This window comes from Ascidia mentula, chromosome 1 (genome assembly GCF_947561715.1).
Source record: "Ascidia mentula chromosome 1, kaAscMent1.1, whole genome shotgun sequence".
In the NCBI taxonomy this organism is placed as follows: Eukaryota; Metazoa; Chordata; class Ascidiacea; order Phlebobranchia; family Ascidiidae; genus Ascidia; species Ascidia mentula.
In genome coordinates, this window is record NC_138566.1 from 1,102,851 (window position 1) to 1,116,964 (window position 14,114).

Below are 14,114 nucleotides of genomic sequence, written 5' to 3' on the forward strand. Positions count from 1 at the left end.
AAAAAACGTAACTTTACAGAACGTACACGGAAAAAAGACGTCATGATTTAAGGAAGATAATTTAATGTTTAAATGTGTACCAAACACTTTATTTTGACAATATTGTATTACAAAGAGTATTTTTGACCAGCACCACCTAGTGGTTTGCATACCATTTGGTTTGCGGCGAACTCTCTGATGCTTTTAACTCGGATTGCAACATCTTGCAATTGTCCTGAAACCAGTGAACCGTGTCGACTTGCTCCATCAATTCTTGTCAATTCGACGAGGACAGTGATGTACCTGAGAAAAAAATGAAGCAATAAATTTGCCCGAGCGGTACATTTCAAAGTAAAATTCGTAAAACCAAAGCTAATGATCAACCGAAAGCTAGCACGGTTTGTGTTCAAAACACTTGGAAAATGCATATTACCTCACCAACTATTTCACTCACGATGTTTAAAGCTTACCATTCAAAGTTTGTGATGTATTGGAAGTTGTTTTGACTGCAAATTTCTATAATTTTCTGGAGAAGTTCATCGCGATATTGTGCACCGTCAGCTTTTTCAACATGAATCATCAATTTTTTAACAATTTCCATTAAATTCTTTTTGGAAACCTGAAAATAAGAAAATTTACACCCGTTCTGACGTCTTTCAACTTGCGCTACTTCTTCTAAGTATCTTTTGTCGTGAAATCGCAGCAATTATCTCTTTGTTTCTGCCTCTTTCCACAAATAAACACATCGCGATGTGTTAGCATAGATCAGGGGTTCTTAACCTGGGGTCCATGAAACCCAAAGGGGTCCGAGAAGTTACATTAAGGGGTCCATGAAACGAAATAAAATTATTCCGAAAATCCACGTATTTTCCTCTGCCCATAAAGTTTCGCTGTCCACGAATTTTAATTTTTCGACTTTTGCAATGTGTTTCTTGCAAAGGGTCCATAGCTTTTCAAAGAATGTTTTAGGGGTTCGTGATCCAAAAAAGGTTAAGAAACACTGGCATAGATAGATCCAAGGACAGGGTGACGCTGGATGTTAGATCGCGGTGACGCAATTCCGTGAAAACCTTCCGACAAACCATCGCGTTCTTTTATTTCTTGTTGTCAGGTTTTCGCCATGGCATCCATGCCGGACCAGTCAGCATGCCCAACAAAACAAAGATTTTGTGTAAAAAAAAATATTTTTTTAATTGAAATTGTGAGGGTCCTTTATCGAAATTGAAAAGCCCTCCCACTGTGATATAGAATAAAAAAAATAAACAACAGATAAATCCAAACGTATTTTACCGTCTTCGGTAATATGGAAAAAATCGTTTCATCAAAGAACTATTGATGGAGTGAGGAAGAGTTTTAACTCGGCACCCCCCTGCGAAAAACGCCGGATAATATCGTATACAATCGTACAATAATAAAAGATATTCTGTGATAAAATACATCGCTTTATATTCTTGTTGAATTTACAAGGTTGTCATCACATGACAAAGGGAGTTTCCCGGAATCAAATCCAAACTTACGTCTTTTCACAAATATTTACCTTCATAATAACTTCTGCATCAATAGAGACATTTTGTGAGGATCTAAATTGACAATTACATAAGCAACACATAAACGTTTGTTGTTTGAGCGTACTGGTATTCTGGAACTGTGTCATTGGCAGCAAATCATCTTGTACCAATAAGTAAAATGGACAGCAAAACATCTGCTGCAGAATCGGACAATGACGGCAAATCCAGTAAGAATTAATGGTTCCGACTTCGCGTCAACAAAGGGCCTTACGTCACAATGCTGCAGGTAAAGATTGGCAGGAAATGCATTGGTTCAGATAGGAGTTATTTACTAAAACCCATGCAGCGCAGCCCTATATAATTCGTCTGGAAAACGTCTGGAATTAACAGCAACTAGCGCGTCTGGCAGAAATTTGGCCATTGTGTACGGTTTTACTGTGGTGAATAAGTCTTGATCGTGCCGAAACTGACAACAGGTGGACACTAAAGCTTATGCTGTTTTTTGTTAGTATATACAACTTTCTTTCATTTTAAAATCTTTTGCAGAACTTGTTCTAAAGTGACCTAGAGAATTAGGAGAACAAGTTTATAATGTTGTTTAGGGTCTTTTGTTTTATATGCTGTGATTTTCCACACTAACGAGACAGTAAAATGCTTACATCAATGCTATGTACCTGACATATGCCCCAGTTGCCGTTAATGGTAAACCACAAAAGGATTTACCGCAGCGCTACACGCGTTTTAGTAAATTACTCCTCTTTACCTGCAGCATTGTGACGTCAGATTGTTGATGCAAAGTCGGAACCATGAGTAATTTACTAATAAAAGAATTATTAAGTTTAACCCTTTTTCAATAGTTGATCCACAAGCAACCCGGTGTTTTGATAACAATCATTCACAGGAGATTACTGAAACTTTAAACAAGTAAGCTGTTTTTCTGGCACAAAAATTTTTGACAGGTTTTATTGTGATGTTTCAAGCTGTATTTTTTTCTCCTTTTTTTACAATTTTTTAAAGTCCTACATGTTCAAGTAAATCTCATTCACATATGACCTTTCTTTTAACTACCACACACAGGACTTCTTGTTCTCTTGTCAGCATCACCTTTCATAACTATAACAACCGAATTGATTCAGGCATATCTATTTTTTATGTTCTGTGGAATAATCTGATGTAATGTTCTTTCAGGTTACGTTTAACAGATGGCAAATATTGTGATGTTGTGTTGGAAGCAGGTGGAGAAACTTTTAATGCTCATAAATGTATTCTCGGTTCCATGTCAGAATATTTTGACAAAATGTTTAACGTGGATGTAAGCATAAAAATATTTGTATCCATGTTTACCTGGGCATACCTGGTCAACTTTTGTCATGTGTTAGTTAGTCCTGGGAAATTCTTTTTAAATTTAAACGATACATAACAAATGTCATTAAGCTCAATCATTTGCCTCACAACCAATTACTTGCCTCCATTCATTGAAATTTAGAAGCAACCCACATGTGGCAAGTACTGCAAGGTGCAGTTGTGCAAAGGAGCAAATGGCCTTCTGTTAGATTTTCACTGTGGTCTTGCTGCACAGAAACATGTGTTCATTTGCAAAGGTTGCAAAAGTGCTTGGTGGTAGAATTGTGTTGTGTTATGTTCATAAACTGCAAGCATTAACACAGCCCACCTTTCTAGCGTCACAGATATTAATTGGTATTTCATGACGTCTTATAATTAGGCATACCATATTTACTCGATTGTAAGCCGCGACTTACAATCTTTTTTGACCTACCTTTGGTGTGGCTTACAATCGAGTAAATATGGTACACAAAAAAATTACTAAGTTGGCGCATATGTGTAAATCCATACAGGTTTACCAAATATTTGTTGTTTATTGGATGCCAAGATTTAAATGTGAATTTGTTTCAGTTTCAGGAGAAATACAAACATTCCATCACAATTAATGAAGTTCCGTCGCAAACTTTGAAGGTCGTGTTGGATTTTATTTACACAAGCAAAGTTGAACTGGATGAGAGTAATGCTTACCAAGTTTTGGCTGCAGCTGAATATTTCATGATTCAGTGTGAGTTTAAATATTTAGATTTTTTGGCAGTTTAACAACAAAGATCTAATTTGTATTTGCTTGAAACGCTTTATGTTTTTCAATAACAAACCTTATTTTTTTTTTCAAAAAGTTTGTTCCCTGTTTGCAAAACAATTTGTGGAGTTCCTCCTGTTGACAATAAAAAAAAAATTAAGTTTTGATTTTTCAGGTTTAAAGAAGTTTTGCTGTCAATTTCTTGGCAATGAGCAAAAACCAGAAAACTCCTTGAAAATTTGGCGATCTGCTTGCAAGTACAATGCGGGTGAATTGAAAAAGCAAAGTGAAAAATACATTTCAAATCATTTTCTTGAAATTTCCAAAGCTGAAAATTTTCTTCAACTTGATATTGATGATTTTCAACAAGTGGTTTTGTTGAAGAATAATAATGTAAGTGAAACTTAATACAATTAAACCTATCTGATACTATTTCATTCTCTAACTGAAACTGAACTCAAGATAGAGATGTTAAAAACAACTATTTGACAGGTGTTTAACAGCTACAAGTCGCTTGCAATTTGCACAATCCTAAAACAAATTTATTGACACAAACTATTAAAATGAGACCAATTGGCCAATTACCTGTTAGAATAATTTTTGTTGTCGAATAATTTCAACTACAATTGAAACTGAGCATAGATGGTCTGAAATTTCCTGTCTTTAATAAATTTAGTGTAACAAGTAATAGGTTGAGTTTGTTCTACACACTTTGTGGCTGTCAAAGTATTGGTTGTGTATCATTTGAGGTGACATTTTGGGATTCTATTGCAATTTCAAAAAACATATTTGACCGCCACATAGGAATCACTAGCCTTTATATTTGCAAATAAAAATGATATCAGCCTCGTTCATTGTTTTTTTTTGTGTAACTGTTAATTTTGGGAATAATTGCAAAGCCATGTGACAACTTGTAGTTTTTTTGTAGGATGATGAAGAAGGGAATGCATACAGATTAATCATTGCATGGATTGAATACAAAAAAGAAACAAGAAACACTTTATTCCCGCAACTATTTTCATTGTTAAATTTGGAAAATATTTCCAAAGCATTTCTTTCACAAGTTATTTTGGAACCGGTAAGAATTGCTTTATTAAACCAATCAGCAAGCTTTAATTTATTTTGACTTTTGAATGTAACAGCACAGGATTTTGTATAAAAGGGCCTGCTTCAAGAACATGAAAACATACATGCCAGCATTGTGAAAATGATTTGTACTTCATTTTTTGATGAACATACGAAAAGGACAAGTAAGTTAGATGCAGAAAAAGTTATACTGGAACACTAGTACAAAATATGTTTTTTTTTTTCATGAAGCAGTGACAAGCAAAATATAAATAATTATGTTATATCCTGTTGTGTAACTTTCTATGTGATTCCAGAGATGGAAATGTACATCCAACCCTCTACTAGTATGCTGGTTGTTAGTTCCAGAGGTGCATTGAGAAAGTTTGATTTACGGAACAATTATCAAGAACCTATTTCACCAGTAAGAAAGCGATTACAACAAAATTATTTTGTATTAGAAACTGTTGGATTTCCAAGCAGCTCTGAATGGTAATCCACTGATTTCTGGCATTAGTAAAGTTTTGGACAAAATTGCAGGCAGCGTGTTGTGGGTATGTTGCTGCTGTTGTGATTCAAGGTTTCATTTACTTGCTTGGATGCAAACTCAAAGATAAAGTCGAGCCACGTTCTACTGCAACCTCTACAGTAGTCATTAGATTTAACTTAAAGAACCCTAAAGATAATTGGAAGGTAGCAGCTTCCTTACCTGCAGGTACTCAAATTACTGGAGCAACCGTAGTTGATGACTGTAAGTAACCAAATTCAAATTATATATATGTTATTTAAATTTCATATTTTTAGCTTACATTGTTGCCACTGGTCATAGCAACTTTTACAAATACAACTCCTACATTTACAATCATGCAACCAGCCAATGGACAACTATTGATCATAACAATTTTACATATGAAAGTCTCACCTCAACAACAGGTGGTGTTAATTACTCTGATATAATTTGCAGTAACAAAAAAAACTTGTGAAAGGACATGTAATTGGGTTGCGAAGTTGGTATTCTTACCAAGTCAATGAAAAAACATGGGAAAAATTGCCAAACAAGGTTGATGGTGTTGTGGAAGGAGTCACCAATGAGGATGACATGTATTTGTTTGCAAAACCAAATGGTGTTGAATAATAAATGTACAATTAGAAAATGATATGAGAACATTGATTGTTTTTAGGAAGAAGCAATGCTTTTAGTTTATGGCGCTATAATGCAAAAGACAGAAAAGGAAATTTGTTGGTTCAGATGGCAAACAGTTGTTCAGTGAAACATGCATGTTTTGTGAATGGAAAAATTGTTGCAATTATTGAAAGGTTTATTTTTAAATGTAATCTAACTTCTTGGATTGCAAAACTTTTAAAAATATTGACAAATATTTTCAGTGTCAATGAGGGCATGCTGTTGAAGGAATTTGATCTTGCACTTCGTAGCTGGAGAGTAATAACTGGAGTAAACAACAGCAATTTTTCCCACATTTTTTCGTTGGATGCATAATTTTTTTCTTCAATTCTGGACTGAGAAATGCATGTAATTTTTTTAAATTTTTTGTATATCAAAGGGCTATATTGTGTATTTGTGCATAGTTTGTTCCTTGTGCAATTTTAAAATCAGCTGTTCTGCTTGTTGTAGGTAAACAAGGGTGTAAATTTCCAATAAAAATTCTTGCGCACATTATGTTTTGTATAAACCAGAGAATTCTAAGAAATTGGTAAATTTGATTTTTTCCGTCAAGTATGTACACAAGATACTATGATGTAATAATAATAAATACGACAAGCGCTACAACTCAATTCTACTGTAATACACAATCATACACCGAACACACACATTAGCATACTACAGGAAGAATTCTCACGGTTTCCACAGAAGCACCTAAAATTTTACTAGCATAACATTTAGGGTACAACAGGAAAGAAGAAGTGAGATAAGGGTACGTGGAAATACAGAAGATTTGAAACTTTCCCGATCAAAATGTTGAAACAGCAACTTTATGTTAGTAAGCAGAATACCTCAATGATCTTAAAACAATCAATGCTTTTACTTTGTTGCAAAAAATGTTTTAACTGCAATATTATGAATGAAAAAATTGATCATTTGACAAATGTATTAGGAAAAGACCGCATTCCCCAAAACAATGAAAAATTTAATTGGTCATAAATTACAGGTGTTTTAACACATATTGCAAACACGTCTACTGTTTGGCAGAAATAACAATCAATGCATTCTTATTGCACAGTATTGCTAATATGGTGTCACAAACAACCTTATGACATCACACAAGGGGTTCCCAGGGTCCTACACAGTTTTTTAACCTTAAAGCCTCAATTTCCACTTATTTGAGTAAACCAAATGGTCAGGGATTATAACTCCACTCATCCAAACAAATGCAGTTGTTTAGCTGATAAATACCACAACCGACCACAAACTGAAGGTTAGTTTTTTGTGGTGAATCATGCTTTGATAACGTCCTTAACTTCATCCAATATGTTTGATAGAAGTGTTTGGTTGTCACTTTTCCCATCAACAGATAATCCGTTCGGCTGCAAATAGTTTTAATTTTAACATTTTTGTGGTTTTAACACAATGGAGGGTTAAAAAATAAATCTCTCCGATAAAAAGACAACCTACATTTTTTTAGCATCCAAAACACATAATAAAATTATTGTTATCTTTATTTCCTTGCAGCAGACAAATCAATACTTAGATAAATTATGTGGAAAACTGTTGAAATTGCTTAAAAATGATGTAACTTACCACAACTTTTACAAGGAGACAGATATGATGTCTTTGTATAGATGATGTGTACAATGAAGCCGTATCCCCAACTTGCTCAACCACTGTGATGTCACAAGTATTTTACAAACTGCTTTATTTTGTCAACAATAAATAAATCACCCACCACAGAACTTCAGGAAAAAACAGAGTTTTTGTAACGCTTGAGTGAACTTAAGGTCAGGTGCAGTGATGCGTGCCGATGATTTTTCCGGTGTTTCTCCAGAAGAAAGCAGCTTAGTGAAGGCGGAACTGTAAAGAAAACATCATTTTATGAATGGTAGCACAACAAGAGATGAACAATATGGAAATAGGCGTTTGTAACCTTTAATGACCCTGAACATGAACTCGGAAACCAATAGTGTTATCGAGGGCACAGTGCCACACAAATAAGACAGTTTCCTAGACAGTTATTTTGACCATCGTGTTTGACAGTGATTTGCACCCGGATGTTCACCAAATGGATCAATGTTTAATGCCAACATATGGAAAATCATGTGCTTGGCTAGTCAACCAGCTAGGCCAGTGTCAGTGGCAATCTAACCAGCTAGGTCAGTGTCAGTGGCAAAGTAGTGATTAGACCTGATAGGTTGATGAACACAACTCAAAACTATTGACATTCAAGCTTTGACAAGCATTTAAACATCACCAACACTGCAACTTTTCAAGGTCAGGGATAAAATTGTTCTTAAAACAAATTCCCAACATCTCCTCCCCCGACCTTGAACAAGGTTTGTTGACGAGATATGCAGAACATGGGATGTGGAGTTTGAAGTCGATCTTCTCCTGACTCGTCCCCTCTTTCTCCGCCAACATGTAAGTAATCGTTCCTCTCATCCGCTGTGGCATTGTGACGCTCGCCGCCGTCATTTGAAGTTGACATTCGTTGCGGGAGAGGGGAGGGAGTGAAAACGGTATTGGAACAGCATCGTGTGTATTTTTAGGGGAATCCCGGACTAACCTACCACAAAGATAATAAGTTTGTTGCACACAGAGAGAAACTTTTCACATGGTATCTCAGCCTCGGTGGTTTAACCACGAAAGAAATTTGATTCTGACAAGTTTTACGTGAAGGAGCAAATCTATTCTGTGTATCACTGCACATTAACCTATGGTTGTTATCTGTGATTTAAACACACCATATTGCTGGGAGCCACACACAATGAATGCTAACATATTTAAAAAACTAATTTGAAACCAAATATGGCAAAAATGACGTTACATTAATCAAGGTTTTACCACAAAACACAAACTTTTGGGCTCAATACACTCTAAGTTAGAAAACATGTTCAAGTCAGTGTTGTGATTTGGCCATCTTCATGAAAACAAACACACTAACAAGATTTAACCACAATTTTATCAAATTTAGGCATTTTTATGAAACCAAGAGTTTCTCCCAGATGTCAAATTATTCACATACTTTGTGTTGAGTGTGTCGAGTACGTTGAACTCTATTCCCTTGATGTGGGCGTCGGTGAGATTTGCAAAAACACAAGAAACCACGAACTTCCGTTCTTCCATTGGAGATGCACGAGTTTCGAAATCAACTCGAAGACGTTTGTTCTCAGCAAGTAGTTTGTAACTTTGCAGTTGCAACTGGAACAAGCAAAATATATCAGATCACTATAAAAAACATTATTTGGCTATGCTGCTTTAACTCAATAAAAATTAATTATGATAAGCAATGTGGAGCCAATAATTTTTTAGGTCGAAACAGTGGCCATCTGTTTGCAGCTTATACACAAAAATTAATTAATTTGCAATTTAGTTTATTTCAGTGGTTTCCAAAGTTTTTCATCCCGCGACACAATTTCAAATAACCAAAAGTTTCTTGGGAACCAATATGAGGTTTATTTTCAAATAGAAGGAACTTCCCGATATAAAACCTAGCTAATTACAAACAGAATAAACAGTGCATTCACCGAACTGTTGGCAACCTACGTATGGTTTGCAGTCCTTTTAAAAGACCTTCCACCGACGAAAGCACTCGCTACGTTATTTTTTACAACCGAACTTAACTATGAAGTCCAAACTGCTTATTAATAAAAGAATGTTTTTAACAATATTTAAAACAGCAACTTATGAAATACGAACCATTTCCTCGTGTTCATCGTGATTAACTTCTTCCTCGTCAACAACTTGTTTCGATTGTTTCTTGTGTTTCTTTCCTTCCTTCTTCTTCTTGTGTTTTCTCTTCTTTGTTTCTTGCTCCTCGGTGATCTGAATCTCCTCCTCATCTTCAATCCTGAGATAAATTTCACTTTTTATGATGACATCATCAAACAATGACATCACTATAAAACATTTTTTTTAAATAACGAAAACATTTAATAAAATAACAAAACACCGCCAATATGAGTTTCACAAGTAACCAAACAAGTCAGCATAAAAACACCGTCTTTTAAGCGTTTTTAATGAACCAGGTGTGAACTCACCCATTCACTGGAGTTTCAACAGTTTGTTGTGAGTTGGACAACCAGAAACTCATGTCATCTTCCCCCTGCAAGTAAACAAGGAATTATCTGATGATTTTTTGTTCCCTGTGGTTATGCATGGGTAAAGTGACCCCATACACAAACATGATATTGCACAGTTCAGGTGCCCACAACATAATTATCCCATAAACAAAACTAATTACAATGGAAGCATATGATTCATAATCACAAGCAAAATGTTCCACAACATGTGCAGAATATTTTTTCCATAACAAGGAACCCCACCCACCTTTGTGTTTTTGTTTTCAGGTTTTTCTTCCGGAATGTTTTCGTCTCCGTTAACGAGTTGATTTGTTGTCGGTTCTTCCTCAGCAAGAAGATTCTCAGTTAGTTTTCTCGATTTCTTCTGTCAGTTTGTGGAAAACGAATTTAAACAAGCAGAAAACTAAGATCCTATAAACTACTTGTATCATTTTTATAATATTGTCTAAAAACAATTGTACAGACCACAAGAAAACAGGTTTATTTTATCATTATTTTTACCAAAATGCATTTAAAAATGTTATTTGTTTATTTTGGTGTAATGGCAAGTCAATGTGCACAGGTAATATTTTATAAAACTGACACAGTTTATTACAACAAGTATAATATCCTTGCAATTATTTTTAAATCAGCATGCGATGACGAGACAATAGAAATCATATTTTTCCACCTTGTGTTTCTTCTCTTTCTTCTTGTGTCGATGTTTTTCCTTCTTGGGAGGAACTTCAACTTCTTCCTCATCTTTAAGTTTTAACGAAACTTGTCGATGTTGGGGAACTGGGAGAGTTTCGGCTGCGGTCAGCGGTCTGAGAAGCAAATGATGAATCAACAAATATACATTTGGGAAGTCTCGAACACCAGGTGATTACAAGATATTTGTCACTAAGTAATAGCCTGTGCTGGGAAACACATTATAAATATTTGCACAGTAGGAATGGGGTATGTGTGTATAATTAACACTACTTTTTTTCACTTCAAATATAATTGAAAAGGATGCGAAAATCAAAAATATACCGACATAACTTCGAAATCCAGATCTAAACACAATTTTAGGGACATATTAATCACAAAAAACTCTTAAGTAACAAATATTTCCACGCCATGAAACTCACGAATCCAGATCCATGTCAAGTGCTTTGTACGGATCCGCATCTCTTTCCTCATTCTCCGAATCCGTCTTCACAGCTCCCTGGTAAAAAGGGGAATTATTACGGTGATTCACCAATACTTGTGTCAAAACCCAAAATCAGAGCAAAATTGTAAGTAATAAAAAATTTCTTGGAAACAATAACATTTAAACATGGACACTGCTCTTCCCCTGTCTCATGTATGTATATGTGGTGTGGTGGTTATACAGAATCTTGGCTACAAACATTACTGGGAAGTTGATTTTGCATTCTTAATGTTAACGTTTCATAGAAGCAAACCACCTCAACCCCCCCCTCCAGAACCCCCCTCAACAACCCTGATATGAACAAACCTCTGGCATCTCCTCCTGAGTTATTTCAACCTCATGAACAGGAGCAAGATCCTCCGCATCATCTTCATCCTCCACCACAACATTCTTCCTCCTTCCTTTCTTCCCCTTCTTCCCAGATTGTTTCTTCTTCTTCACCGCTTTCTCTGCTTGGTGTTTCCTCCGGCGTTCTTGCTCCTTTAAAAAATAAATTTGAAAATTTCTTTAGCGTGTTTCAGGTGGAGATATTTCCGACAAGAAATAATATAAAGTAACGTTACTCAAGAAACTGAGAGTGACAATCGTGATCAGGGTCAGGATGATATTTTTTTAACAAAACAAACACAGGAACTTCGTCTAGTGCAATAGTCGGTTTCTCCCTTATTCAAATGAAATTATATTCACACTAATCATCTTTCACTCCTTGAATTTACTGGAGACTGATTTGCAACAAACAGATTGTCATAAAAGATAAAACAGTCAACGCAGAAAAGCACGGATTCCTGCAATCTTTTACGACTACTTTACTTGTGATGTAATATGATAAATTAAATCCAACTATTTAATAAAACAAGCACAATACATCAGCTTCAAACCCAATTTTAAACACTGGCAACCATGTATTTACCATTCTAAGATATCTCTCACTGCTGGGAAGCCCTGGTACATGGAGTGGAATGGAAATGTCAATCTCGGCTACACTTGAGTCGTCCTCAGCATCTGGTTTCTGGTAACCTTCCTGCTATCAAATGAACGTTATTGCTGACGGGAGTTGTATGTTGTTGTGATGGCATGTGTAATGGGAATGCTTTGGTGAGTTGTGTTATCTGAATATAACTTTCTATTTATGAATAAACTTTGAGGTTAAATATACATTTGTAAAGTTATTTGTTCCCAAACACTGACCAAAATTTTTACTAAGTTACTGAGCATTAATATGAGAAACAGAAGAAAACGTAATTTGTGCAAACAAATATCAGCCATATCTTGCATAACACATGCTTCTCTCCATTAAAGTTTTAAGAAGTCTATGAATTTGGTTCATAGCAAACTACACCCCTTCACCCATACAATGTGTTATGATCGAATTTCATTTCAATAAAGCTATTTAGCATCTGGGCAGTAGGAAATATGCATAAGGACATGCATGCATTGATGGAATACTTAAGGCATTACAAGTTTTACTGCAAGTTTTCAACAAAACCAGAAGCTTAATGCAGACACAAAGCTTGTTATGTTGAATAACAAGACAAAACTCTGCAATTAAATGTTGACAAATTAACGTTATTCTGAAAATTTCATTTTGCTTGACAGGAACATGCTTTTAATGAAAAAGCTGAATGATTGGAAAAGTAAATAGTGAAATTATGCCATGCACTATTTGTACCTTTGCTTTCTTTGGCTTTTTCTGAAATAAATTTGGTAAAGTTACATAAATACATTCCCTCACGTATGAAAAGAACAACATCAACATCATGGGTGATTGTATTCACGTGAAACAATATGACAAGTTTGTGTGAAAGAACATCAATTGGTTCCGGTAATGTTTTTTAGGCCCAGTGTGTTTTCTCCACAAGAAATGTTTGTAAATATTTAGGAACTTACCGCTGCCATCAGATAGTTGGGGTTGCTTGCTTGTTCAATCCTGCGTTCCTCACGTTTCTAAAACACATAAAAAGTTCATACAATTTACACGCTTGAATGAACATTAATGCCATGCTAAGTAATCCAGGCTTGTGTTGTGAAGTCAACCATGAAAGTAAACTTGGCTGGGCACAAAATTTGACACTTCATGTTGAAATATTTGACCCAACTTAGAAGTTATGATTAATGTGGAGAATATTTAAACACATTTTTTCTTGTTGGGTTTCAAATACAACCTTCAATTATATCTCTTCAAAAAATTAAGTCAGAGCTCCAAACTTTATACCTTCAGCTAACAGAGAAACACTGCCTTAAATAAAGCTTTAAACATCAGATCCAATGTAAAAATCTATCTTATGTATATGTTATAAGTTAGGCCTACAATGCTTGCGGGTCACTCATATATAAAGAAAGGGTTTAGGCAGGCCCAATATAAGCAGAGCATTACGTTTTTATAAACCAGTATCAAACCTTTTCTATTTCTTCAGTAGAGAGCTCCTTCTGTCGCTCTCTAGTGGGAGAATAGAGTTCGTTGTAAGTTTCACTGAAATCGGTTTTCTTCTTCATTTCTTCTTCCTCCTCTTCTGAAGATGACGGAGGATCGTTGATCCAAACATCGAGATCAAGACTGGAAGATGAAAATGACAAACTTAACATCATCATCCATTTGTACTTATACGGTAGTGCCATTACTTAAATCAGTTTGTTGCAAATTTTGTCACAGAACTTGTAAAGTTTGTGACGATAGAATTTGGTGGAAGGTTTAAGATTTAAGGAGAAGATGTTGATGATTTATCACAAAAACTAACTTCAGATTATCCAAAGTTCTTCAGACTCTTGATGCAAAACTTATGCAAACAACCAGTCACAGATAATACACTGATCAAATATTTAAGTCTTGTTCAATATAAATAAGCTTGCTATGAACGACCATTAAAACACAAACATCCAAACTAACCCTTCAGGCACTGGAACTTTTCTCTGGGCTTTCGGAGCAACAGGGTTTAATTCCCCTTTGAATAAACTTGCAAGTTCTTCTGCAACCGGCAAGTCACGAGATTGGAGTTTCTCGACGTACTTAAGGATGGAAACAACACAAGAAGCCTGAAAAGAATTTAGGGGTCAA

The 14,114-nt window shown here is 35.3% G+C and overlaps 2 protein-coding genes across 2 annotated transcripts in view; one reads left to right on the forward strand and one right to left on the reverse strand.

The window, feature by feature from the left end:
- The window catches only part of LOC145904653 (AP-3 complex subunit delta-1-like), a 28,871-nt gene that overhangs the window by 8,771 nt on the left and 5,986 nt on the right, over positions 1-14,114 (reverse strand). The window contains exons 17-30 of the mRNA XM_082992388.1: positions 13,947-14,092; positions 13,460-13,616; positions 12,950-13,006; positions 12,732-12,752; positions 11,973-12,083; positions 11,369-11,542; positions 11,001-11,077; positions 10,559-10,694; positions 10,136-10,252; positions 9,847-9,911; positions 9,506-9,656; positions 8,832-9,007; positions 8,133-8,372; positions 153-282 (exon numbers count right to left, since the gene is read on the reverse strand). Of these exons, the coding sequence (XP_082848514.1) occupies positions 153-282; positions 8,133-8,372; positions 8,832-9,007; positions 9,506-9,656; positions 9,847-9,911; positions 10,136-10,252; positions 10,559-10,694; positions 11,001-11,077; positions 11,369-11,542; positions 11,973-12,083; positions 12,732-12,752; positions 12,950-13,006; positions 13,460-13,616; positions 13,947-14,092 (1,758 nt within the window). The remainder of the gene's footprint in view (positions 1-152; positions 283-8,132; positions 8,373-8,831; positions 9,008-9,505; positions 9,657-9,846; positions 9,912-10,135; positions 10,253-10,558; positions 10,695-11,000; positions 11,078-11,368; positions 11,543-11,972; positions 12,084-12,731; positions 12,753-12,949; positions 13,007-13,459; positions 13,617-13,946; positions 14,093-14,114) is intronic.
- On the forward strand, positions 1,512-6,303 carry LOC145905695 (kelch-like protein 12). The gene is made up of 13 exons (XM_082992965.1): positions 1,512-1,714; positions 2,345-2,411; positions 2,676-2,799; positions 3,402-3,555; positions 3,746-3,963; positions 4,499-4,648; positions 4,733-4,820; positions 4,953-5,059; positions 5,176-5,386; positions 5,440-5,568; positions 5,622-5,759; positions 5,817-5,952; positions 6,022-6,303. The coding sequence occupies exons 1-13, from the start codon at positions 1,666-1,668 to the stop codon at positions 6,131-6,133; spliced, it is 1,683 nt and encodes a 560-aa protein (XP_082849091.1). The 5' UTR covers positions 1,512-1,665; the 3' UTR covers positions 6,134-6,303.